The sequence below is a fragment of the Notamacropus eugenii genome, chromosome 5 (assembly GCF_028372415.1).
Source record: "Notamacropus eugenii isolate mMacEug1 chromosome 5, mMacEug1.pri_v2, whole genome shotgun sequence".
In the NCBI taxonomy this organism is placed as follows: domain Eukaryota; kingdom Metazoa; phylum Chordata; class Mammalia; order Diprotodontia; family Macropodidae; genus Notamacropus; species Notamacropus eugenii.
The window spans coordinates 278,086,782-278,114,763 of record NC_092876.1 but is presented as its reverse complement, the minus strand read 5'-3'; the positions used below and the strand labels follow the sequence as shown (position 1 = coordinate 278,114,763).

At 42.7% G+C, this 27,982-nt stretch overlaps 1 protein-coding gene and 1 long non-coding RNA gene across 3 annotated transcripts in view; one reads left to right on the top strand and one right to left on the bottom strand.

The window, feature by feature from the left end:
• The first annotated feature begins 2,217 nt into the window (after positions 1-2,217).
• Positions 2,218-27,982, top strand: part of OAF (out at first homolog) — a 28,114-nt gene continuing 2,349 nt past the window's right edge. The window contains exons 1-2 of one of the 2 annotated variants that reach the window (XM_072612948.1): positions 2,218-5,553; positions 27,016-27,150. In XM_072612948.1, coding sequence (XP_072469049.1) covers positions 5,308-5,553; positions 27,016-27,150 — 381 coding nt within the window. In that variant the 5' untranslated portion in view covers positions 2,218-5,307. The remainder of the gene's footprint in view (positions 5,554-27,015; positions 27,151-27,982) is intronic. The other variant, XM_072612949.1, reaches the window with a different exon arrangement.
• On the bottom strand, positions 18,487-27,074 carry LOC140506130 (uncharacterized). The gene is made up of 2 exons (XR_011967789.1): positions 26,983-27,074; positions 18,487-19,511 (listed from the first exon to the last, which is right to left on the bottom strand). It is a non-coding gene; the product is annotated as an uncharacterized lncRNA (long non-coding RNA).

Here is a 27,982-nt window from a genome sequence, read left to right as displayed (position 1 = left end):
GTTCCTTTTTCCTTGATCACTGGAGACTCTTTTCCAGCTCTATGAGGAATCAATTCCATTCAATTAAACATTCTAAGTCCTTTCTAAGGACAAGAACCTGTGGCACTTGGGGAGACACACAGGTAAATGGGACATAGTTCTTGTCTTCAAGAAGCTGATAATCTCCTGGAGGAGATAAAACAGAGGCCAAAAATAAGTCTGACACAAAACATCTTTCCGCTGTTCCTGGAAGTTACTGACTCACCCTACCCTGATTTAAACTTCCCCTTGGTGGGGGAAGGTAGGGGAAATATCTGTGTGGGGGTAGTGAAGTGTCTCTTGACCCCCTGTCACCTCATAGCCTTTGTCATATTTTCTTCCTTCCAAGGCCTCCCTGTTCCTTTCTCCCTCTGCAGTTTTTATCTTTTCACAGAACTGGATAATTATGCTATGTGTAATAAAAATCGTGCTGTTTAATAAAACTAATTTGCACTTTTACTCCTACAGTGAAGCGCTCAGAAACTTGGGGCCCCCTTCTGTGTCAGAAAGGCAAGTCTCACTACCTCCTCTCCAAGCTTGAAATCTCTCTGCTCCTTTTCAAAAATCCAGTAAGATCGAACTAACTGTAAAGACATGGCGGTAATATGATTAGTGTAAGAAGGTTAACAAACACACAAAACCACAAAAAATAAATGGAAAGAAAAGGTTTTCCACTGTTATGAAAATGTAGTGCCCTCCTCTCGTCCTCCAAACCCATCTTCTCCCCTCCCCCCCCCATACATACAGATATATACTTCACCTTTCCTATTACTCAGTTGGGTCACAGTTTCCTTCTTGTCCTTTTTCAGAGTGCTGTCTGAATCTCTTAAGGTTTGGCTGATGGGCATGACACTTATTTTCCTTTGACTTAGAGGCTCCCTCCACAAAGGAAAGATCATCCTGTCTGCATGTCAGAAACAGAGATCTCAAGTCCCAGGAAACTGGAAGATTTAAGGAGTAACCATGGCCAAGAACAGTGTGTGTGTGTGTGTGTGTGTGTGTGTGTGTGTGTGTGTGTGTGTGTGTGTGTGTGTGTGTGTGTTCTAACTCAAGGCACTCAGAGTACCTTGGAAGGCTGATTTGTAGTTTCCCCACCATGGTGAGATGAGCAAACTGGTATAGTGAAAGAAATATTGCATCTGAAGTCAGAAGACCTGGGTTCAAGCCCTAGCTCTGCAATTTACTAACCATGTGATCATGGGCAAGTCTCAACCTCTCTGGGACTCCAGTTCCAAATATGTAAAATGAAGAGAGAGTACTGGATGATCTCTAATATTCTTTATGGTTCTAAAATCTGATGATTGTTCTGATTGGCACTAGTTTTAGTAAGAGGGATTGAGAGCAAGCATAAAGAATTTCTCATGAAGAGCCCTAGGTTGTATAATTAAGTTTTTGAGGTCTCTTCCTCTGGGGATTTTTGAAGGCAGGATAAACATTGTGAGTTTCAGATGATTTAGGTGAAGTCTATTTAGTCAGGGAAATTGAATTTAGCTCATTGGGAGTGCCAAGAGGTCTTTGTAAAGACAATTTAGGCAGGGCTTCTTTTTTTCCATCCTCCACTATGGACCTTCCCTTGCCTTTCTGCCCCATTTTCCCATTCATTGTCCTTCCTTCCCCCCTCCTCATCCATCTCTTGTCTCTCCATTTCTTCCTTCCATATCACATCATAGTCCAGGATCCCATAAAGGGGCAGCATAGGCTAGATTTGAGGACCCCCCTTAAGAACAGGCTGAGCAAACCTGGGCAAGACTGTGTGAATCACCCCTGCCCTCCAACTGAGTTATAATCTCAATGAGGAGATAAGAATCACTCACAAGAAAAAATCAGCTGACAACATAAGGCAGTTAGTGAGAGACTGATATCAGCTAGAATAGTCTTAGAGTCATGGAGCCCCAGTTAGAAAGGACCTCAGAAGTTATCGAGTCTAACCCCTGCCTCAAGCTCAAAGCTCCTGGCAAATATCCCCAACAAGTCATCCGTATCTCTTTTTGAAGACTTCCAGTATCTGGGAATCCACTATTTTTTGGCAGCCCATTCCACTTTGGGAGAGTTGTAATTGTTTGTAAAATTAAATTGTATTGATAGCTTTTGTTTTCATATTACCTACATTTTCCAATGTGATCCTTTCTCTTCCCCCTCCCCCCCCCCACCAGAGCTACCCCTTATAACTAAGAATAAAGGAGAGGGAGAAATAATAATAGCTAGCATTTATGTAGCACTTTAAGGTTTCCTATGCATTTTACAAATGTTATCTCATTCAACTTCCCAACACCCCTGGGAAGCAGGTGTTACATTTTCCAGACTTTCCATTTTCCAGGGCTTTATCCACTGTGAAACCTAGTTGCTAAAAAAATAATAATAATAACTCAGCAAAACAAAGTAACATATTGAAAAGTCTAACATTAATTATATGCTGTTTTACAAAGGGAATGCAAAGGGAGGTGCCTTTTCATAGTTTCTTTGGGGCCGGGATCAATCATTTTAATGTTACAACAGTTTCAATTATTTTGTTTCTCTTTCATTTACAGGATTGTAGTAATTCTATACATTGTTTTCCTGGTTCTGCTAACTTTGTATCGGTCATATAAATTTTCCCATGCTTCTCTTTACTCGGTATTTTCATCATGTCTTATTTCACGAGAACACTCTGTTACATTCATGTACATACCAATTGCTTGGCCCAGCTAGACAGCTGGTGGCACAGTAGATAGAGTACTGGCCCTGGAGTCAGGAAGACCTGGGTTCAAATTTGACTTCAGAAACTAGCTGGGAGACCCTGGACAAACCTCTGTTTGCATGAGTTTCCTCAGCCATAAAATAAGGATACACTAGTACTCACCTTCCAGAGTTGTGATGAAGATCAAATGAGATAATATTTGTAAAATGCTTACCACAGTACCTGACACACAGCAGATGCTATATAAATGCTACTTATTATAACTGTTATCCAGCCATAGAAGACGAATATGGAGACGTAGAGGGGTCAGGTAGGAGGAAGAGGGAGGCCAAGAGAAGAGAAAGGAAAGAAAGCATGGAATACAGACAGGAACAGTCATTTAGGCCAAAGCCCACTTCTGGTTTCTCCTCACCTTGTGGGAGTTAATCTGACCAGAATTAGGACTTTGCTCTGGGGCTGACTGGTCCAGATAGACAAAAACAAAAACCCACTGTGTAGGACACACACACACACACAAACACATTTAATGAAGGAAGTCATTACACTTATACCAGGCTGCATTCCAGGGAAAAGTACAGTAAACATCTAGCTAGGGATAGATGTTGATAACGTGAGGAGAGGGTGGAGATATTAGGAAATGTGGGTGAGGCCCATGTGTAGATTCACTCAGGAAATCCTATTTCCAAGGCTGGGTAGACAGAGGAATCCTACAGATCTAGCCTATTCTTAATAAGGTACTTTAGAGGAAGGGAAAAAAATAGATTTCATTTATAGGAACTCTGGTCAATTTCTTTCCCATATCCTCCTTCCCTTGGTGATTCTGGGACACTGAATAATGGGGAAAGTGAGAGAATGTCTCCATCTTCCTGTTGTCCAACCAAAGGTAGGACTCCCTCAAAGTGTTACACAATCTGGAACTACATTATATTCTGTCTTCTATTGATTGTCCTAGAATAATTTCATCTGCATTTGTCTTGTCTCCTTAATTAGACTGTTCCTTAAGAGCGAGAACAGCGCCTTGTAGTCTCCTTTGTAGTTGCACAATGCAGAGGAGCAGGATAATGGTCCTTTATATTTGTCTCATAATAATAATCCAGATAGTGACTTACATTTAAAAAGTGGCTTCCTCAAAACAACCCAAAGAGATAGTACAATGTTCTTATCTCCATTTCACAGACAAGAAACTAATGCCCAGAGAAAATAAGGGACTTCCCTGTAGGCCACACAGCTGTTATATGTCAGACCTGGGACTAGAACTGAAATCTTGGGATCTCAAGTCTAGTGTTTTTTCCAGTAATCGTTAGCAATTTAAACTTCTCCAAGCATTTTAATAGAGATTCTCATTCATCTTCAGAATTGCCCTTAACTGCAGGCAAGAGCAGGTATTTTTCCCCCTTAGTTTTACACTTGAGAAAACCGAGACACATCGAAGGGAAATGACTTATCCGAGGTCATACAGCTAGAACGATGCAAAGTCCAAACTAGAACTTGACTGTCCAGACATTTAGTCCAGTTACTCTTTCAAGTACGTAGAAAACCAAAAGTTTTCCTGGAAGCCTGAGGGGAAATCTGAATTTGATTACTTTTCCATTTCCCGGAATAGGGGTGAAACGGGAGTTGCCTAAAGCCCTGGAAACCCCGCCTCATAACCTGGCATCTCTGAATTTTGTCTAGGTGTACAGAGCTTGTTCTAAGAGAGGTCCTCAATTCATTCTATGCCCTTACTCGTGGATCTCGCGTAGTGCGACCCAAAGTAGGGGGGGAAAGGAAAATGGGGACAGAAAGGACGATGGATGGAGCAAAGAGATAGCGGGTAGGGGAGACTGCCAGGGAAATAAGGAAGGGTGAGGAGAGGAGACTAAGAGGATGAAGGCAGCTTGCAGCGGTCTGTCCCGGTAGGAATCTAAGAACAATTCTCTGTCCTAAAAGGAAAAAAGCTGAACCCACCGGCCCCGCCTAGACTGGGAGGAAAAGATTTGCCAAAAAAAGTGAAATCCTGACACCGCCCCAGCAGATGACTGGGACTAGTTGAGAAAGTTCTGTGGGAAAAGTTCCTCGCAGCTGCCCCCTCCCAGACTCCGCCCTATCGACATACTCACCCCTAACCTTATCCCCCTCTCTTCCGCAGGTTGCCTAAGCTCTGGGGAGCAGCTACGTGGACCAGAGCTGGCCCTTTAAGGGCTAGGAGGTGCTCTGTCTCTTTAAGGCAGGTCCTTGTGGTTTCTGTTTTCTGAAGGAAGTGACGGGGTATTGAATGAAAAGTACAGAACTGAGTTAAAGCGGGAGGGAGTGGGGGACCGAGGGAACAGCTGGGTTGGGGCGAGATTGGCCAACCGGCCGTGTCCTGGGGGCTCCCGCTCTGATACACCGCTCGGCTTCTCTGCACTGGCAGACTTCCCAGGCTCAGCCCATGTGCCCAGCGCGAACCGCTGGATAGAGGCAGAGAGCCCTCGGAGTCCAGCTCTCCCCTCCCTACCCCAGCTCCAAACTTGGTACCAACTTCAGCCGAAGTTCGGCAACTCCTCCTCCCCCCACCCGAGCGTCGGGGGTGAGGAGGGGGCCCACCGGACCAAGCAGGGGAGCAGCGGACTCCGCTTCTGCTGCCCCCGGGGATGCGCTCCCTCGGGCGCAGAGTCCCGCATCCTTCGCAGCTGCTGCTCCTGCTGCTGCTGATCCCTGGGTTGCAGACGCCGGCCGGGGGTTCCTCGGGGCTGTCGGAGCTGAAGGTCCGAGTGCGACTGCCAGATGGCCAGGTGACGGAGGAGAGCCTGCAGGCTGACAGTGAGGCAGACTGCATCAGCCTGGAGCTGCATAAACCTGACGGGACGCTCATCTCCTTCACTGCCGACTTCAAAAGGGTGAGAGACCAACCCCCTGCACTATCTCCCTCTCACCTGGGCCTCCCTTTTCCCACGCACTCACTTTCTCTCTTCTTCTTAAGCTCGAGAGGGTTCTCCCCTGCTTCATCAGTTTCCTTCCTCTAACCCCAATACACACATTCCCACCAGGGATTTCGAAAAGAGACCTCTTCCTTCTAAATCCCCACTTCACACCCCTCCGCACACACACAACTACCATTAAAACATCACCACCACCACCATCCTTTCTTTCTTTCCCAGTAGGGTGGAGTGGCAAATTTCAAGACTGAGGACCACAATTCCACCCTTGGTTCTGTCACAAATTAGCTGTTTGGCATTCTGGATGTCATGTTCATTTCTCCGAATCTCAGTTTCCCCATCTGTAAAATAAGGGAGTTCTACTAAAGAGTCTCTGGTCCCTTTCAATACTAACTTTCTATGATTGCGTCGGAATTGGAAAAGGAATCCAGTCAAGAACCAGATCAGTATTGGGATGGAGTGGAGAGGGAGACAGGGGATTGGCCCGAGCAGACCTTTGCTCCCCAAACATACCGCTTATTAGGTCTCTGACTTTAGACAAAGTGCCAAAGGATGTGGTCATGTTTTCTTCATCCACAAAGGATGAAGGAATTGGATGAGATTAAGAATGATCTATCATTCTCTACCATGGTTCTTTTCTGAATTTATTTATAGGAGTAGATACACTCTTTCTTATCTTATTCTGATTTAAAGCAGTGTGTTTTAATTTACCAGCTAGTACACCTGGGAAGAGGGACCCAAACTCTGCTCCTTTTTCCTGCAGGAGAGACATTCCTTTTTTTCCCTCTAGGCAGTCCATACTACCATCAGCTTTCCTGTCCTGGAGGTGACATACTCATTGGCATTGTTCTCAGAGGAGACCAAAGTTAAATTAGGGAGGAGGTGGAGACAGAGTCTTAGAGGCCTGGCCCTGAAGTTGAAAAGAATTGGGATTTGGGGGCTAGATGGAGGGAAGAAACTAGTCAGCTTAGAAGTTGTGGTGAGTATCTAATTATAGCCAAGCAGGAATCTTAAACAAAAGTAAAAAAGGTGGAGAGAGAAGTTGAAATGTGATGCTCCTCTGACCTCCCCATCCCACATGGCATGGACTCCTTGGGGTCCTAGAGGTGGAGAGACTGGGAGTCTTAGGACATCCCTCCTGACCGTTCCTCAAGCCATCCCTCCTGGGACTTTGGCTATGTCTAATAAAGTCCTCAGGGAATGCTATCACTACTGGAGTGGTGGGATCTAGAATATCATAGTAACACAAGAGTCTAGCATAGATAAGGGTCTTGCAGTGACCAAGCAGAAGTGGGAAGATTCGGGCCAAAGTTGCCCATTTCACGATTCCTTTGGGAAGAAAAGCCTGGGGATGGCCAGCCCCCAGCACTCTGCTCTGAAGTGGTGGCCCCTCTGTGAAGCTGAGAGACAACAGAATCCAGCCCTCCTTCTCTGTCAGTTCTGGTCCGACTCAGAGCCTTCTTCCACCCACAGGCTGACCCTTGGGGGCTGCTGCAGCTCTCTTGCTAGTCTCCTCTCATCCGTTGGACCTTCCCAGTTGCTTTTCTCTGGGATCCCAGGAGCTGAAATGCTAAAGGGAGGCTTTCCCTATGCAATGGGAGCCCACTGTTCCCTACAGCGGTCGGTCATGTCTTAGGAAAGGCACTGGAGCTGAGGTGAAAGGGGGCGGGATGGGGAAATTGGGCCTAGTTTTTACAACCACTAGCTGCTGCCAACACTTAATCTTTTTACTGCTTTGCCCTGGAGGGAAGGGAGAGGAGAGGCCTGGAGAATGGAGAGAGTGGGGGTGGAGGCCGAGGCTAGGGGAGTGGGATGGTAGCAGGGGGCAGGGAATTGGGGGAGTAGCCCCAAGAGCCCAAAGCCCAGCTGCAGACTCCATTTGAATTGAGCTTGCTTAACCCCTGATGTGCTGTACCCTCTGAGCCTGGGGCTTTGCTATCCAGGTTTACAAAATCTGTTTTTCAAGTTAGCCTCTGACCCAGAAATTGGTTCTTCATAAACTTGGCGGCTCCAGTTTCATTAGCAAGTAAGGGAATTTGGAGGGAAGGGAACTGGAATAGGAGACTGAGCTTTCTCTTACTTACTAAGGCAGATCTTAGTGCTCATGGTGGAAGCCCAGGGTTTTTTTCCCTTGTCCATTGGCTTTGGAAGTATGTTTACTTTGGACTCTCTCCCTTGAAGCTGGATAGTTGACTTTTTCCTTGGATTTATTGCTTGTTTGGTTCTTGGAGTCTGTAGCCCCTTGCCTCCTTTTTTTTTTTTTTTGAGGGGGGGAATGGGAGGGGTCAGAGTGCTGCTCACTAGAAAGTTCTGTCCTGGGGGAATAGTTTTCTTTGATGGAAAAAGCCAAGAGGATATTTGGGTTTTGTTGTTTATGCACACCTTTCTGGAAAGTTGTGTTTAAGATTTCCCAAACTGCTGAGAAACAATGGAGTTAGGAACTTACTTAGGTTTTATGGTGAAACATTAAAAAAAAAAATCACCTTCCTTCCCTTTTAGTTGTGGCCAGAGAGGTTTGAATGATTGACCCAAGGTCAACCAACACAATCATCACTCAAGGTTAGAAGAATTTAAGAGTGATTCTAATCTCACCCTATTACTTTAACCCCAACAAAAACAAAAAGAGAGAGCAAATTCTTCTTTGTTAAACTCCTTCTTGTTTAATAGGTTTAGTTTCAGAAACTCCAGGGGACTACTGACACCATGAGCTCACAGCCCTTAGTATAGGGAACCCAATTTTCCATTTTCCTCTGACCGCTTCCTGGCCCAGAGAAGGCCCTCCTCACTGCCAGAAACACCCTGTTCACCTATGATGCGTTCCATCACTTTTTAAAATTCTAATATCTCCACTCAAACATAACTTTTAATGCCTCATGGTGGTATAGAAGTACAAAGGCTATGCCAGTGAGACAGTTCTGCCCAACTTTGAAGGCTCCAAAATATAGTTCTAGTGATAGATGTACCATCACTCAGTTCATAAAGGTTTATCACTAAAAGAGTATTGATTTGAGGATGATATTTTCTCACAGCAGCTCATGAAACTTTGAATAGAAATACATAGGGGGAGATCACAGTGTTGAAGCATGAGTCTCATTATCATCACTATACATACAACACACATTTGGGGTAAAGTGGAAAGAGCTGATTTGGAGTCAAAAGACATTTGTTCAAATACTGGTTCTATCACTGTTTGTACGACTTTTGGGGCAAGTCACTGAACCTCTATCTGGGTCTTAGTTTCATCATCTATAAAATGCATGGTTAAGAAAGAGCCAGATGACCTCCAAGGTCCTATTCAGCTTCTAACTTCTGGAACATGGTGTATAATAAAAATGGCCAATCTACTATGTGACATGCCCCAGAATTTATGCAATAATCATCACTGTGCCTTGTCTTAGAATCAATATAATCATAATTGTCCCCTTATCGTATATGACCTGGAATGACAAGGAAGATAAGACCTGGCCGTATGCACCAGGTCCAAAGTATATGAACAGTGGAAAGAGTACTTGGATTTGAAGTGAGAGGACTTAGGTTTTAACCTTCCCTCTTCTACTTACAAGTCACTTAACTCCTCTGTGCCTTAATTTCTTCCTCTGTAAAGTAAGGGTGTTAAAATAGGTCCTTTGCAGCTCTAAATTGGCAGTCCCATGAAAGGACCTAATGAATATTCAGCAGCAGATCTGAAGAAAAATGAAATGCCCTGTTTCTCCTTCTCTCTTTCTGTTTGATTCTCTTAGGAATTTGAGGGTTATCACAGTGTAGCGGTTAGAGTGCAGGACTTGGGAGTCGAGAAGATCTTTATTCAGATCTCATCTCAGACACTTAGCAAGTAATTTAAACTCTTTGTACTTCAGATTCCTCATCTGTAAAATGATGAGACTAGATTCCATGGCCTCACATCCTTACTGATGACTACAGGCTGATATTTGTGCTCCCTGAGCTTGATGATCAAGGGAGTTCAGTGCAACAAAGAACCTTCCTAATGATAAAAAGTAGATTGAATTATCTTTGAAAGTAGTGAGTTTCCCAACTATTCAGTCAAAAGTGGAACTATCATTTGTGTGAGATGTTTTAAAGGATAGTAACACTTTAGATTAGATGACTTCTGAGGTCCCCATCCAAAACGGAAACCCTATGACTCTGACATTTTAGCTGAGAGTGATTTCTTTCTCCTCTCATGACTTCCATATGAATATGGAAGGAAGTTAGGAATAGTGAGAATGGGGATCAGAGATGGACTGTTAAATTAAAGTATAAATGGAGGAAGGTGAGATGGTAAGATGACTCAAAGCTACGCCAACTGAGACTTGGATGAAGGAACTGGGAATATTAAACCCAGAGTCAATTTAGAGAGGATATGAATAGCCTTCCAGGATATTAAGGACTATCAAGTGAAAGAGGAGTTGATTGGTGATGCATGGCCCCAGGGGATGGAACCTGTAAGTGGAAGCTACAGTCAAGCTAAGGGAAACCTTCCTAAGAATTTGAGCTATCCAAAAATGAATGGGTTGTCCCATCTCTGGATCTTCAAGGTAAAATTTGATTAGACTATTTGTTGAGAATATTTAGAAGGGATTCTTGCTCATATATAGGTTGGGCTAGATGAACTTTGATGGTAAGGTCTTAGGATTTAGAGCTGAGCTTTCCTTCTCTCCGTGGGTGGGGTTGATACAAATTGAATGTGGTCAAAGCCTATGGGCAAGGTTGTACTACATATAGTAACCCTCAGATAAAGACCCTATAGATTTGAGCCTTAAATTAAATTCTTTCTGTACAGTAATTCTAATTCATAATGTGTATACTCCTCATAGTAACCCTCTTATGTAATCAGACTCATGTGTGTAATTATATACAGGTCTAATAATCCATACCTCATAACAGGCATATCCTCAGGCCTCCAACTCATCTTTTTTCCTGTAAATCTTTTGGAGGCTCTTGGCCTCCCTCCCTTCCCTTCGTTCTCCTGTAAAGGGGCAGTGGGCCTAGCTGCTGGAAAGGAGATGAGTCATGTCCCAGCTTGGCTAACTGGACAAGGATGGGTGGGACAGAGGCAAGAGAGTTGCATCATTGGGGAGGAGGGTTCAATGAGATTCCCAAAGGCGATTTTGGAGGCCAGCTGACTGAAGAGACCTGAGGTGAAGCCAAAGTCAAAAGAGACATATGGTCAATGGCAGTTAGGTAAGATTAAGGCTAGAGTCTGTTGAGTGATTGAGAGAGAATGGAAACTCATTTGATCTTTATGATTTTTAGCCTATATACTGGGGAGAGACCAAAGAAAGGAGGCATAAATGGTTCTTGCCTTTGGGAAGCTCTGGCTGATAAGAAAGATTTGGAAAGTACCGGGAATAATCAAATATAAACAACAGACACATCAAGAGAATGAGCTAGATGATACCTAAGGTTATTTCGAGTTCTGATATTCTGTGGATTGAAAATGATTGTGATACAAACTAAATTCCTGGTTACCTAAGTTCAAGGGGACAAAAAAAATCACATTGTGATAAAAGTTTAATGGGAAAGACTTTTTGGAGTTTTGTTGGTTTGGTTTTGTTTGTTTTGTAAAGTAGAGATATTTCCTTTACTTTCCCTCTCATTCATGGCAACCCATATGTAATAAGTTAGACAGTGAGACAAGATATATGAGATGACCTATTGAGGGCATGAGGCCCTGGGTTCCTGAGTATAGGATCCTAGGTTTAGAGGGAGAAAGGGCCTTTGGAGGTCAGCTATTATCACCTCTTGTTTTACAAATGAGGAAAATAAGATCCAGAGAAGTGAAGTGATTTGCCCAAAGTCAGAAAGGGGGCAAAGGGCAAAGTTGAGATTGGAGCCCAGGCCTTCTGGGCAGCTGTGTCTAGAGGTAGTGAGGTGGCACAGTAAATAGAGAAATAGGCATGGAGTCAGCAAGACCTGAGTTCAAATTTGTCCTGAGACACTTAACTAGCTGCCTGAACCTTGGCAAATTAATTGACCTCTGTTTGCCTCAGTTTTCTCATCCAGAAAAAGGAACAATAACATTCACCTTCGGAGGTTGTTGTGAGGATCAAATGAGATAATATTTGTAAATATCATCACTGAGTACAGTGCCTGACACATAATAGACTCTATATAAATATCTGTTGTTGTTATTTCTCTTTTACATCAACCTAAAGCACAGCTCAAATTCCTCACCTCTAGGAAACCTTCCTGGTTTTTTTTTTCCCAGTCTACCTAGAACTCTCCCCTTTCTTTGACCTAGGCAAGTACTTGATTCTATGCATTTTTCTTTCTCCAGTCTTCTTTCTCCAATCATTTTCCCTGTGAGCGTCCCCACACATACTAGGAACTTCTAAACTGTGGTAGCCAATCTTCTTTTTTCTCTTGCCTCCCAAATAGCATTACTGTTGTGCACTGGTCTAGACACCTAAGGGGTACCCATTATGGACTCGGTTCTTTAGGAGGGTTGGCAATCAGCACATAAGAGGAAGTGAGGGGCCCACTCAGTTTCTCCTCAGAAGAGGAATCATTAGGCTTAGCATGGCAAGGTCTCAAGTCCTGTCGTTGCTAGTTTCTAAGGGTTAATTTTGGAAAACCTCCACTGGGCAGTGAGATCCAGTTCCTTTTTTCCTTGGAACTTGGCAGGCATTGTTCCTACCACCACACCCTGAGCTCCCCACACCCCCACCCCCCACCGAAGCCTGGAATAAGCAGGTTCTTAACAACTCTTCCTGGTTCAAACCTTAGGACATTTGCTGCTAGAGGCAAAATGAGTGGTGGGTGCTGGTAGAAGAGAAAACCCGAAGCTTGGAGGGGACTGGGCTGGAGACACAAAGAGGCCTAGGATGAGAAAGTCCAGATAGACTCTAGCTTCCCCTATTCTATTCACTGCAGCTCAGTTCAACCAGCATTTATTATTATATTGTGCAGTTAAAATCATGGGCAAAGTACTTCAAATGCCTGGTACTACAAAGAAGCTGTCCTTGCTTTTTTAAAGTAGTTTCAATTTTACTGGAGGGATAAGCAGGAAGAAAGGATGGAACACCCCAACAGGAACCCAGATAAATACAAAGTATACTCAGAGTGATTCCAAGTGGAGTGGAGAGGGCATTAACAACTGGAGAATTCAGGAAAGACTGTGTGTGTGTGTGTGTGTGTGTGTGTGTGTGTGTGTGTGTGTGTAAGTGGTATTCCCAAAGGGAAGTTGGGATGGATGGAAAATAATAACTAATATTTGTATTATGTTTTAGTGTTTGCAAAGTGCTTTACAAACATTTTCACTTCACAACAATCTGGGGAGGTAGGTGCTATTGTTATCCTAATTTTACAGATGAGGAACCTGAGGCAGACAGTGGTTAGTGACTTATCCAGGGTCACACAGCTTGGAAGTTTCTGACAGGGGATTTGACCTGAGTCCAAGTCCAGAGTCCCTAGCATACTTTAGGACTTAAGGTAGGAAGTAAGTTATGTATGTCTAAGGAGATTTTCAGAATCATAAGGCTAGAAGAATTCCCCCTAGTCGCACACCACAGAAGACTTTCTTGTAATGACACCACCACCAACATCATTATTCTTATTGTTGTGTAAAATAGCTTCCATCCCCATACTGCTTCAGAGTTTATAAAATACTTTCCTTATAGCAGCCTGTATGAGGTAGGCTGTTCTAATATTGCTGTTTCAGTTGTGTCCAACTTTTCGTGACCCCATTTGAGGTTTTCTCGGCAAAGATACTGGAGTGGTTTGCCATTTCCTTCTCCAGCAGTTCTAATATTATTACTTCCATTTTATAAAGGAGGAAACAGGTTCAGAAAAGTGAAGTCGTGACTTCTCCAAGGTCCTGTAGTCAGTGAATTTGAGAGCCACATTTCCCAACTTTGGTGGGGAGGGGGATTCAATTCTACAAATATTTTTTAAATGTCTACTATGCTAGGTACTGAGGCTAGGTTGAAACCATCCCTGCCCACAAGGAGTTTACATGTGTTCCTTCTCTCTGCATGCTTCCTTTTGCTATAGATCAGTAGACCTAATTCTACAGAGCCTGGAGCAAGGCAAGGTAGAAGCTGGGGGAAGTTGTGCATCTTTATAGCCTTGTTTTCTTCAGCACATTTTGAAGGCCTCTCTCTAGGCATACTAGGGGGAAAGAGAAGTGTAAGATACAGTTGGAGAATCTCAGAGTCAGAAGGGACCTCAGCAACCACCTGATCCAACCTCTACCTGACCAAGCACTCCTTCTGCTGTAGCATGGAGCTCAGACCTGGCTCTGAAGCTTCCCTTCTTTGCTTCTAGTTCTGTCTTCAGGGAAGATAGATTGGAGCCAAAATTGGGAAGACTTTGAATGGCTGGCTAAGGAATTATAACTTGCTCCTACAAGCAACTTTACTTACTTCCTTCCCTCCCTTTTTCTTCCCTTCTTCCTTTGTTCCTTTCATTCCTCCCTTCTCTTCTTTCCTTCCCTTCTTTCTTCCTTCCCTTCCTTCTTTTCCATCTTCTCTTTCTCCCTCACTTCTTTCCCTTCCCTTCTCTCTCTCCTTTCTTTCCTCTCTTCCTTCTCACCCTTCTTCCCTTCCTCCCTTTCTTCTCTGTCTCCCTTCCTTCCTTTCTTCTTCCTTCCTCCCTACGTTCTTTCTTCCTTCCATCCTTTTTTCCTGTTTCCATACATCTTCCTTCTCTCTATCACCTCCATTATATTCCAGTTCAACAAAAATTCATTGAGCACCTAATGAGTGAAAGGCACTGAATAAGTCACTGAAGACATCAAGACAAAACAAGAGTCCCTGCCCTGTAGGAGCTTACATTCTACTGGGGAGAGAAAACATATACAAAGGTACAAAAATAAAAGGCAATTTGAGAAAGCAGAGAGCCCTGGCTCCACATGTGAGGCTCTATCTACTTTGCCACCTAGTTGCTTGAAGTCAAGAAGAACTGTATTCAATTCCTGCCTCAGACATGTGACCCAAGGCAAGTCACTTACCTTTTTCTTCCTCAGTTTCTTCATCTGTAAAATTGGGATAATAACCTCCTAAGGTTGTTGTGAGGATCAAAGGAGATGACATATGAAGAGCACTTTGCAAACCTTAAAGTACTCTGTAAATAAATGCTAACTATGTGATGCATTGACATTCCTAATGCACAGGTCTGATCATATTATTCCCCTGCTCAAGAAACTTTAGTGACTCTCTATTCCCTTTATGATAAAAATGCAAGTTTTTCTCTTTGTCATTTAAAGCTCTTTATAACACTAAATTTGACTCTAATTTGACACTAAACTCTTTTCCAGGCTAGTTTTTGTTACTTCCCCTCACGTTTTTTTCCTTCTAGCCAAACTACCCTACTTGCTAGCCCTGATCATGATATTCCATTTCCAAACTCTATGTGTTTGTACAAGCTGTCTCCCTTGCCTGGAATGTTCTCTCTTCTTGCCTCTGATTCTTGGAGGCCTTAGCTCCCTTCAAGGCTCAGCTCAACCATTCCTCAATTGATAAATGTTCCAAGGATATGAACAGGCTGTCTTCAGAAGAAAAAATAAAAGCTATCAATAGTCATCGGAAAAAAATATTCTAAATCATTAATAATTAGAGAAATTCAAATTTAAAACAACTCTGAGGTACCACCTTACACTGAACAGATTGCCTAATATAACAGAAAAGGAAAATGACAAATGCTAGAGAGGATGCAGGAAACACAGTATTGGTGAAGCTGTGAATTGGTCCAACTATTCTGGAGAACAATTTGTAACTATGCCCAAAAGGCAATAAAACTATGTATACCCTTTGATTCACCAATACCACTAAAAGGTTCATATCCCAAAGAGATCAAAAAAAAAGGAAAAGGACCCATATGTACAAGAATATTTATAGTACCTCTTTTTGTGGTGGCAAAGAATCGGAAGCTGAGAGGATGCCCATCAATTGGGAAACAGCTGAACAAGTTGTGGTTTACAATTGTGATGGAATACTACTGTGCTATAAGAAATGATGACCAGTATGATTCAGAAAAGCCTAGAAAGATTTACATGAACTGATGCAAAGTGAAGTGAGCAGAACCAGGAGAATGTTGTACACAGTAATAGCAACATTGTAACAAAAGTCAACTGTGAAAGACTTAGGTACTCTGATCAGTACAATGATGTAAAACAATTCCAAAGGACTCATAAGAAAAAATGTTATCTACCTCTAGAAAGAGATGGAGTGTGAGTGCAAATTGAAACTTTTTTTTCTCTTTATTTTTCTTGCTTTAAAAAAAAACATAACATGGCTAATGTGGAATTGATTTTAGAGGCTCATTGTCACATCCTACATAAGATCTTTTCTGATAAATCAGTTGTCAGTGCTTCCTGCCCATCAAAAAAATAAAAACATTTCTAGTCACCTTATATATGTTTTGTATTGATATATCTATGTTCATGTAATTTCCCCCTAGCAAAATGTATGCTCCTTGCAGGCAGGAACTTCATTTTTTTTTCCTTTGTGTGCACAGCACTTGGCACCCTATTTGTTGCTTAATTGATGTTTAATAATGGCTTGTTGAGTTGAAGAAAGAGGTTGGATTAGATGATTATTAAGGTCTCTTACAGTTCCAACATTCAAGGATCTATGAACCTAGGAATGAGGACAAGAAAGATGCGGGTTGAAGAGCCAGTAAAAGATAGTTTTGTGAAAAACCAAAGGAGGAGAGAGTAAGGATAGGGTGGTAAACATGTCAGACGTTACAGAAAGTTCATAGCAGATGATGACTGAGAAAAGACCATTGCATCTGCCAATTATGAGATCACTGGTGACCTTAGAAGTTGCATCTTCATATTCTGCTCCATTCTGAAAAGACTTAGGAATCATTTGGCTCATCCGTTAGAATGGTGAGAGATTGGTTAGCTCAACAAATTGTCAGATTTGCCTAACTGGAAATTTTCAAGTCACTTCAGCAGGGCATACAGGGGGCCTCCATGCTGGGAACTTGGGCAAGAGAGAAGAGGGAAGGCCTTGATCTGGGAAGCCCTGAGTCAGCAAGACAATGGGGCATAATTGATCTACATAAAGCCCTACATTGTTTGACAAAACAGTCTGGACAGGAGCGACCTTTGGGATTTGGCTGACAGAGCACTGGGGTATTGGGGGAGGGGGAGAGCTCTAGAGGCCAGGGGGCACCACTCCAGGCCCTTGTCTCTGAAACACCACTCATCTTGGCACAGCCCCTTTACAAAGAGCCTCTGTCTCTGGTGAGACTGCGTGGAGGATGTGTGGACATTTGTGCTTAGAGTTGATTAACCACTTCTTTGTGATGAGGAATGACTTGAGCTCCTAGACACTTTATCCTAGTGGCCTGGCATCCTCAGGAGAGGGATCTGTCTTAAACCTCACCCTATCTCTTCTAGAAGGGGCTGAGCAGAACTATCTGAGATGTCTCTATGTTCTTCAGCTCTGCTACCATCCCAACAGGCTGCCAACCCATCACTCATGTGTGTCTGGGCTCTGCCCCTGACTGCTCTTGGGAGTTTCCCTTTTCCCTCCCTGTCACCACCCAGTTAGGTTGACTATAGCTATCTACCCCAAGAGAGGCCCCTTACCATCCTACCCCTCCAGCCTATAAAGCAGCCCCAGCCCAGAAGAGAGTGAATAAATATTTAGATTGGCTCAACTCTGGTACAGAAATCACACGCTCCAGTGTGATGGGAAGGAGCCCAAGACAGCAAAGAAGATTTCAAGGGGGAGAGAACTGCAGCTGATGAGCTGGAGGGGGAGGAGAAGAGAGGAGAGGGGAAGGAAAGCTAAGCTGCATGCGTGGTGGCAGCCTCGGTACAATGATTCAAAGCCCACAGGACAAAATGGTGGACTGTAAGTGGGGACACACAAACATGCATATGTGCACACAGACAAGTACACATATCGCCCAAGGTGGGATCTAGCAAGCTGATCTGGACTAGCCATTCCAAGTATCCCGTTTCTATCTGATACTCCTTTGTCAAAAGTGTTCTTGTGAGATGACATCTATGGTAGACAGACCCTATTTCCAGCTGTAGTCTATCAGAATGAGTTTTCTGGAGGACTAGGACTTAAGGAGAGAGGAGAGTAATGGAACTAAGGAAATGCGTGTGTGTGTGTGTGTGTGTGTGTGTGTGTGTGTGTGTGTGTGTGTGAGAGAGAGAGAGAGACAGAGACAGAGACAGAGACAGAGACAGAGAGACAGAGTATAAAAGAGAGGACAGATGAGAGAAAGTATATTTGGGAGCACCTAGGGGTATTTGAGAAGGAAGGCACAAGAGTGAAAGTATGAAAGAGGAGAGAATGTTTGTTTGAGACCATAAGAGGAAAAGTATTTGAGAATGCTCAGGGGTGTTTGGGAGAATCTATCATTCAGATAAACTTTTTAAAAGTGAGACAGTGCAGAAGAGAGAATATGCATGTGGGGCAGACTGTGAGAGAGAAGTTAAATGAGACTTTAAGACAGAGATTACATGTGAGAGACTGTATCTGAGGTGGCATGTATGAAACATTATGTGAGACAGGCTTTGAGAGATTTGAGACCAGAGAGAGATCAGCTCAAAGAATATGCCTGAGACAGAGACCCTCTGTAGGAGTGTGAAAGAGATCGTGTATGGGCTATTAATGACTGGGTCAGCAAGGTTGTTTCTGAAACAAAATGTTAGAGACCTTCTGTGGGTATATGGGAGCATGCAGAGAAGTGTGAGGCTCCCTCCCTTCCTTGCAGAGGTAGGAGGGGCCACTAGGATATGGAACACTGTCGACACTGTCAGACTTAGTTGATGTGTTGGTTCATTTTGCTGAACTGCTTTTTTTCCCTCCTTTTGTTTTGATAGTTTATTTAAAAAGGAATGGCTCTGTGGGTTTCAGAAAAGGAAATCTTAAAAGATGAAGGTGGCATGAAGACAAAAGATATCAGTAAAACATTGTATAAGAGAGAGAGAGAGAGAGAAAGAGAGAGAGAGAGAGAGAGAGAGAGAGAGAGAGAGAGAGAGAGAGAGAGAGAGAGAGAGAGTGAGTATGTATGTAGGACAATGAGAGTTTACCAAGCAGTTCTGTGAAAAGGTTGACCCATAATATAGCCTCTGGTTTAAACAGAAAAGAGCTTCAGTGCAGAAAAGGCAGAAGAGGCTACTCCATGTCCTTAGCAAGTTCATTTGAGCCCTGGGAGATACCTTGGCACAGAGCTGCCTCCTGTAGGCTGAAGGAGATAAGAAAGCTTCCCCCTGACATAGGAAGCATGAGAATCAATCCCATGAAGCTACTACTTCTGGGCACTTTGGAATGGCAGAACAAGATGTAGTAGCAATGTAAGACCACCAACTCTGAGGCTTCAGTGAAGGCACTAGACAACCAACAGAAAGGAAGGGGTCAGGGAGGAGCCTTCTTCATGGAGACTAAAGGGGTCTGAGCCTGCTCACCCTCTAGCAGAGGGGTATCTTTGAACATGTGGGAAAATTAGGAGTGTTGTGGAGCTGAAAGTTAAGCAGTGGGTTGGATGAGCCCACATGGCCAGAATGGGAAGGAATGGTAGAGTCTGATCTTTGATACACTAAGTTGAGGATGATTAACATGGTGATGAGTATCCCTGTGTACAAAAAAGGAAGTGGGGGAGAAAGGCATTGTACTCTGGAAACTTGGACTTTAGAGTGCAGCACGGCATAATGGAAAGAGAAGTACGCTTGGAGTTCATATACCAGCTCTGACACTTAATGGTTGTGTAACCTAGTGTTTACATCTGAATCCCAGTTTCCTTATCTGTAAAAATCAGGATAAAAACACTCCAACCACCTATTTCTTAGCACTGTTGTGAGTAAAGTGCTTTGTAAATCTTAAAACACCAAAGAAATCTGAGTTACCAGTGTTGGACATTCTTGTTTTCATCTCTGGACCATCAAATGTGACCTTGGCCATGTTGATTAGCTGGTTGATTGCTTTCTGAAGGTCTATAATGAGGGCAAAGGTCTGTGGATTTTTAAAAAATAAGTTATATTGATTCTTTTTGTTTTTACTTCCCTTCCCAATGACCTCCGTCACCCCCATCCCACCCTCTCACTGCCAATAGAACCCTTCCCTGTAACAAAGAAACGTAGTTAAGCAAAACAAATAAGCACCTTGGACCACATGTGACAACCTTTGCCTCATTCTGCACTTAGAGTCAAATACCTCTGCATTAAAAGGAGAGAGGGGTGTTTCACCATCAGTCCTCTGGAGTCAGTAATGTTTTATTGCCTTGATCAGAATTCTCATATCTGTCAGTGTTGTTTTCCTTTACAATCCTGTATAAACTGTTCTCACGATTCTGTTACTGGACTCTGTATCAGTTCATGAAGGTTTCTCCAAGTTTCTCTGAATTCTTTATATTTGTCATTTCTTACAGGACAGTAATATTCCATTACATTTATAAATCACAATTTGTCCAGTCTTTCCCTATTTGATAGGCATCCCCTTAGACTGTTCCCCTCGGTCTTTGACCTCCTCAGGATATATACGTATTTTAGTAATATGCTAATAATATCATAGGGGTGACTTTTTCTAGTATGGTTCCAAACTGTTTTTCAGAAAGGTTGAACAAATTCCCAGTACCACCATCAGTGCATTATTATACATATTTTCCCACAGCCTCTCTAACATTTATCATTTTCATCTTTCATCTTTGTCAATCTTATGGATGACGGTGAAACATTAGAATTGTTTTCCTCTTAATTTCTTTTATTATAAGTAATTTGGAACATTCTTTGTGGATAGTTTGCATTTCTTCTTCTCAAAAATATTCAAATTCTTTGACTGCTTATCTCCTGGGAATATCATATCTCTTGTTCATTTAATCTCAATTCATTATTTCCCCCTCTAAAATCCATGCATTTTGTAAGTATTTTGGATAGCACATCTTATCAGATTTTTATGTGAAGATTTTTCTGAATCAATAGCGTCTTCTCTTATTTGACAGTATTTTGTTCCTACAAAAGCTCTTTAATTTTAGGTAATCAAAATGGTCTATTTTATCTTTGTATCTCTGCTATACCTGCTTGGTTTAAGAATTCTCCCCTGAGGCTGTACAGCATGCCTCCTTATAATGTTTTAAAATCATGTGACCTTTTAAATTTGGGTTATATATTCATTTGCAGCTTATTATAGTATGTGGCATAATATGTTATGCTAAACCTAATCACTTTCAAACTGCTTTCCATTTCCCCAGCAGTTCTTACAAGACTCGAGAGTCATTGGCCCCTAGCTGTTTTTGTTCTTGAGTGCATGGAACACAAGGCACCTCTCTTCACTTACTTCTAGGTCTTGCCTATCTAGTCTGTTCCATTGATAAAACTCTTTAAACTCTGGGAATTCAATGAAGATCATTGAACTTTTCTGCTTTTTTTTTAACTGGCATGAAATCGATTTGATGATTATTTCACTTTATGTGCTTTGAGCTTTTGAGAATCAAGCAGCAGAAATGCATAGCTATGTTATTTCTGTAGAGGGAACTGCCTTTCTTAGAGCCTTTTGGTATACTCTAAAACTGACTTCATTTATAATCTGAGGACCTGGTTTTAAATCTCATTTTACCTGTGTGACCTTGGTCAAGTTCTTTGACATTTTTGAACCCCTATTTATTCATCTGTAAAATGAGGTGTTGGATGAAATTGTCTTTAAGGTTCCTTTCAGTTCTAAATCTATAATCTCCTCCCATATTTAACAACATTTAAAGCTGGGTATCAACAGATTAGTGCTGAGCCCAGGGAAGCTGAAATGTTGCCCTGCTGAGCAACCCCCAGTTCTTTATGCTTATTTGGCCCAAATTCAGTCGAGGGTGAAGCCTAGTTGCAAAAGAAAAAAGTTATTCTCTTCCCTGTCATCTCTTTACATCCCCACCCTGGGAGTCCTAGGAAATATCACTTAAAGAAAATTTAGGTTTCATTCCTGTCTGTGGTCTTCCCCTCTAAAAAGGATTAGAAAGATACCCAAAGTATGGTATAGATCAGGTAGAGGACAGTTATTTATTTCCTCCACTAAAAGAAAATGCTTAAAACACAAAAAGATTCACGAGCACAGATTGAAAAGACTTAAAACACAGTACAGTAACCTGTAACTCTCATTATACTCTCCTGTGAGATTGATACTTAAAATAATAAAACATGAGACACTTAGTGACACTGTCAAATAGGCATTTCACTTTCACAACTTCCCCAAAGTTCAGGATCAAATGAGATAAGATATAATAAATGTTTATTGAATGAATGAATGAATAGTAGGTACTTAAGAAATATCAGGGCTTCAGCTAATTCTCTTGTCAATGACCGTCTTCTCTGAGAAGTTTGTAGTAGTTACAGAGAATACCTCCTTCAATGAAGCCAGTACTGAAAGAGGGATCTAGAAGCTCCAGACCTGTCACATTCATGAGCTTTCCTTCTAAGATGGAAATCTTGATCTCAAGATTACTGTTTAATCACTTCTCTTCAAGGAGGGAAATACAAAGCAAAAAATACAGTTCCAACCTCAAGGTCTGGACTCACACTCACCTGGATTTGCATTTACTCTAGCTACCTTGTACAAGGAGTCAGCACTGGTGCCTGGGATTGACTGGGGTGTGGGGACTGGAGAAGGAAGGGGTCAGAGAATTCCCAGAGAGATAGTTTTATACTGCCTTCTAGAGACTTGAAGAAAAGATCTGAGCAAGAGTCTTTTTTAAAGTCTACTAAATAGGTGGCTCTTTTTGGCTAAGTGGCCAATAAGGGTATCATTTTATCATCCCCAAACACCAAATCCTTCAGTGTTGAACTAGAATTCCTGACCCCTTGATGTACCTGGGAAGATAACTAGGTAGCTAATTGTGCAGTGGATAGAGTGCTTGCTGCTAGGCTGGATTCAGGAAGACTTAAATTCAAATCCCAGTCTCAGATACTTACTAGCTGTGTGACCCTAAGCAAGTCACTTAGCATCTGTCTGCCTCAGTTTCCTCAACTGGAAAATGGGCATAATAATAGCACCTACCTCCCAGGATTGTGAGGATCAAATGAGATAGTATTTGTAAAGTGCTTAGCACAGGGCCTGGCATACGGTAAGTGCTTAATAGATGCTTGTTGTCTTTTCCCTTTCTCTTCCTTCCCTCAGGTGAATTCAGCTCCAGAGCACATTGATTCAGGAATAAGGAGAGGTTCATGATTACTCCCATTATACTAATAATACCTAACAACCTCATCCCTGGGTGGACTCTACACTTCCACCCTCTGCATTGTCTTCCCCAATTATACAAAGTTCCTATGGTTCTTCTGTTCTGAAGATGCTTGGAAATGTCTGGGAAAAGAGAGTTAACTGAGCCTTTCCCACCTGCCTACAGATATGTCCTCCTTACATTTAGGTAGAAAACAAACAAGCTACCTCCTGTATTCTGGAAATAAAAAACCATCCACTTCTCCTGTCACTGTTACTTGGCATGGGCTTCTGGGCTACTTCTCTCTGAATCAGCCCTGGGAAATCCCCATCAGGAAGGAAGTTGGGAACCCTGTGGTAGGCTGAGAACCAGGCAAGCTCTTCATCCAGCCAGATATTTTCAGTGTCCCTGGGGTCCTTTTGGGAGGAAAGAAATCTATACTAGTGATGGATGGAAAAAGTCCTGGAGGAAGCGGGCAGTAAAGTCAGAGAGTAAAAGATGCTTCAGAAATAGACCAGGATGATAGGGTGTAGCTTCCAAACTTATATCCTTTAAAAGCAGAAACTGCCTTGTTCTTCATAGGAGAATTACTGGTTCCCCAGCAGAGAGAGGAGAAAAGAGAATGGCTTGGAGGGCTTAGGGGAGGGAAGGAAATTAGGGGAGAGAACTATTTCTCTCTGAGGAGACATTTTTGGGTGTTTCATCTTCCTCAGAATCCTGATGTGAAGAAGCACTCATCTGGGAAATTATTCAACATAATAACCTCAGTCAGAACTTATAAGTTTACCATAATACAGCACTGGTTTGGGAGACAGAAGATCTGAGTTCAAATCCTCACCTGACACTTATTAGCTATGTGACCTTGAACAGGTTATTTAACTCCTGTGAGCCTCAGTTTCCTCATCTGTTAAAAGGAAATTATACATACTACCTGCCTTCTGGGATTGTTGTGAGCACTGTGTTTTATAACCCTTAAAGCAAATAGGAGTTTATTTAATTATTCAATCATTACTTAATGATATTTAATTAAATGATTATTATCTATATCAGTGTAAAATATATAAATACATATTTATATATAAATAATTAAAATTGTTAAATATGAATATAAAGTAAATATGAGATTATTAGCATTTACACAGAATGACAGAGGACATAAAGACAGAAGGCTACATTAGAAATTTATATTTTAGATTGGAGTTAAGGAAAGAAAAGGCCAACTGCCTAAAAAATGGCATTATGTCCCCAGCAGAATCCTAAGGGGCTAAGATTTTCTGTAAGAGTTGTTAACGAAACAGGAGAAAAAGACATCTAGTTTCTTCTGTGCACCCTCTACTCTGAAATTTATGTGTTGTCTCTTCCAGTCTGGGAAGGAGGGATGATTTCACAAAGAGCTGTGTCCATATCTCCTGTGCCTCAGATGATTTGAAGGCACCCAAAGCACTGGAAAAAAATGCTATAAATATATTGAGAAGAGTTATTTTTAAAGGGAAGGAGCTGAAATTAATGCTGAGAAGGATTTTTGATACCACTTGGCATAACCTTCTGGCTCAAGACTTAGGATAGGAAATCTGGCTGTGTGTTCACCTGGCAAGAGATAGCCTTGGAAATGAAATCTAGCCATCTCAAGTGCCTTGTCCCTGGTTGTCACTTGTGCTGACCTGAATGAAGAGAGAGAGAGATCAGATGGCTCAGACTGGCTGGGTAGGGAGATTCCAGGAGCTAGTTATCAGAGAAGGGATTTCCTGTTGAGAGGAGGCCAGAATAGGCCCTCAGCTCTGATTCACCTTCCTCTTGGGTCTCCAGGATCATGAAGGACTTGGAACCTTTCCTTCTGTATCAGAGAGATTGTCTTGGTTAGGATGCTTTGGGAGGGGGGGAGGGAAAAGAAATCTGGCTGGCCATCAGTGTCACCATCTTTAAAACTGGTAAAAAAGAGAAAGGAAGGAAGGAAGGAAGGAAGGAAGGAAGGAAGGAAGGAAGGAAGGAAGGAAGGAAGGAAGGAAGGAAGGAAGGAAGGAAGGAAGAAAGGAAGAAAGAAAGAAAGAAAGAAAGAAAGAAAGAAAGAAAGAAAGAAAGAAAGAAAGAAAGAGAGAGAGAGAGAGAAAGAATCACTGTTCCCACACTCCCAGGAATGTTGTGAGGTTAAAAGTAGCTCAGAAGTGAACAACACTTAAGAAATAAACTAGGCTTCACTAGTTTACAGCAATTGTTTCTTCCCTCACCCACTGACATTTCCAATAGAATCATCATTAGCAGTCATTTTTGAGGGCATACTAGGTAGAAGGCACTGTGGAATAGAGTGGGAAAGCATTTATTAAGTATTTACTACATGCCAAGCAAGCACTGGAAATAAAAATAGAAAAATGAGACAATTCCTTCTCTCAAGAGTTCACATTCTAATCAGGGAAAACAGCACAGATAAGCAAAGAGCTTGGCTGCAGTCGATGGAAAGGCCCAGGGGTCCTCACAGATGGTGCTCAATGGGAGTGGCCGTGTCCACTGAGCGTCTGAAGGGCCTACAACTGCTGGCGTGGGGTGAATTTGGTGACATCTGAGCAGGAAGTGGGCTGAGTCTTTGGAAGAGGACTATTCAGTGCTAGGAAAAGGGGATATAGTAATAGAAAACAGGAGCCTTCAGGGAACTTACAGTCAGCAATAATAATAATAGCTACCATTTATGGATTTGAAGGTTTGCAAACCACTTTACAAATGTCTTATTTTACCCCCATAATCACCCTGTAAAGGAGGTACTATTATTGTTTCCATTTTCCAGATGAGGAAACTCAGGTAGACAGAGGTTAAGTGACTTGCCCAGGGTCACACAGCTAGTAAATGGTGGAGTCTAGCTAGATTCAGGACAATGTTGTTTAGTGGGCAAGCGAACTGGATTTGGGGACAGGGGACTTGGGTTCGAAATCTGGCTCTGGCACTTAATAGCTGTGTGACCTTGGGTAAATTGCTTAACATCCCTGCATCTCATTTTCTTCATCTCTAAACTTAAACCAGAGGGCCTCTAAGGTCCCTTCTAAGTCTTGATTCTATGAATCCCATGTGCTAAAGGCCAGATCAGTGGTACGCACAGTGATGCCAGAGAAATCCAGAAAGGAGAAAATAGTCAATGTTTTATGGGTGGAGTGGACCTGAATTGGGCCTTGAAGGATGACTAGAATTTAGACAAGTAGAGGGGGAGACACTAGCCAAGCATGAATGATGCCCAGAATGCACGTAACACATTGGAGGAAATAAACCAATTTGGCTACAAGATCTGGATTTATGTAAGAGGCTAGTTTCTGTCAAGGCTGAAAAAGTGAGTTGAAGCTATGCTATTGAAACCTTGAATGTCAATATAAGAATTTTAGATTGTATATGTTAAAGACAATGGAGAGTCCCTCCCCCTCCTTATACCCTTCTTCTGTCTTGCCCTTGTGCGCCCTCCCCAAGCCACAATTCAGACAATCAGTAACAGGAAGGAGCCCTTGACCTGCTACTAATACTGTTAACAGCCCCATCTGGAGAAGGGGAAGTAGTAGGGAAGGGTAATTTATACCAGCGATGCTTCTGAAGTGATTGACTGTGATATCTGGGTTGGAAGAGAAAAACAGCAGTTGCCACACCTTCCTATCTCTGCATTTCAAGCCTGTTTTGCCCTTTGCTTAAGACACCCCGATCTCTTGTCACCCTCCTAGCTCCAGTGAGCAGGGTGACAAAGGGAGTTGGGAAACCCAATCCCCGAGTAAAATAAATGTTTGTTGAGTGAATGAATTTGCTACGAATAATTGATACACAGATAATTGAAAGTTATAGAGTCATAGAATTTTAGCACTGGAAAGGACCTTAGAGATTGTCTCGATGATGGAATATAACATACTTGGAAAATGAAAGATTTTCTTCTGGTGGAAGTTTCAACTTCTTAAACGATTTCATTGGGAAAATTTCCAGACTGAGAAACCTGTGGCATGCTCTGATTCAGGAGGATCCGAAGTTCTTAGAAGTGGTTTTTTTTCCTAGCTCTTGTGCTAAATGGAATTTGCTTGGATGGGTAGATCATAAACCCCCATTTCTCAGTAAACCATTTCATGAATTGCTGTCATTAAAAAAAATTTATCTCCCTTTGATCAACCTAGTGATGAGTCTCTTGGTACTTAGGCTAGAGAAAGTCTGTGCTTTCTCCCATGACTGAATAGGGACCATTCTGTATCCTCTAGGACATCTTTATCTGGTCCTGAGATGAGTACTCTCCTAGGGTATCTGAGGAAGGGGAAGATGGGCCCTACTAATATCTACCTTTCTCTTCCTTATCTTCCTCTCCTCAATCAGGATGTAAAGATCTTCCGAGCCCTGATCCTGGGTGAGCTGGAGAAGGGTCAGAGTCAGTTCCAGGCCCTCTGCTTCATCACAAGGCTACATCACAATGAGATTATCCCCAGTGAGGCTATGGCTAAACTTCGGCAGGTGAGAGGCCCAAATCCAGACTATTGTTGCCTCATGACCCTCCAGCTCCCCAACGTACCCTGGACCCACTAACCAGGGTCCAGATCCATGACAGCCCAACTACCTACCCAGGCCTAAGCCCATACCCACCAAACAGTCTCAACTCTCCAGCCCACCCAGGACCAGCCTCCCAACTCACCCTGGCCCCCAAATCTTGGGGATTCAAACTTCCCCCTCAATCCACTTTGCCCCAGTGACCTAACCCTCCTGTCCACTATTAAACCAATATTCCAAGCAAATGCCCCTGAAGTCTGTCTGTTTTGGGTGTCTCAGATCCCTGGATCCTTCCCCACCCCTACCCTAAGCCCTTCTTTGGTCCTTAAGACCAAAAATGAAAATCTTCTCTCAGTACCACCACCTGTCCACTTGTCTAGATTAAGAATGGAATGATTCCCCAAGGCTATTCAGATATGGGGCAAAAGAAAGGGGGTAGAAATGATATCTCTCACTCTCTAACCCCATCAGAAGCTCTTATAAATCCCACTAGTGGACTAATATATGGAGGATAGATTCATCCTGCTGGTGCCCAACCTCCCTCACTTGTCTCCCTATCCAAAACACATCCAAGTCTAGGGGAGGGGGGAAAAGAGGAGAGAAGTAGCAGGGAAAAGGAACCACACTAATTCTTTGAACTATGCCCCTCAAAGAATGTTTATAGTCCCAGAATCCAAACGGTGAGAGATGAAGACTAGTCACAGATGAGACTATTGGGGGAGGGTGTGTGAAGTGTGTAAGGGAAAAGGGACCCATGTGGGACCACACATAGCTTGCTTACTCCACTTTCTCCCCTCCC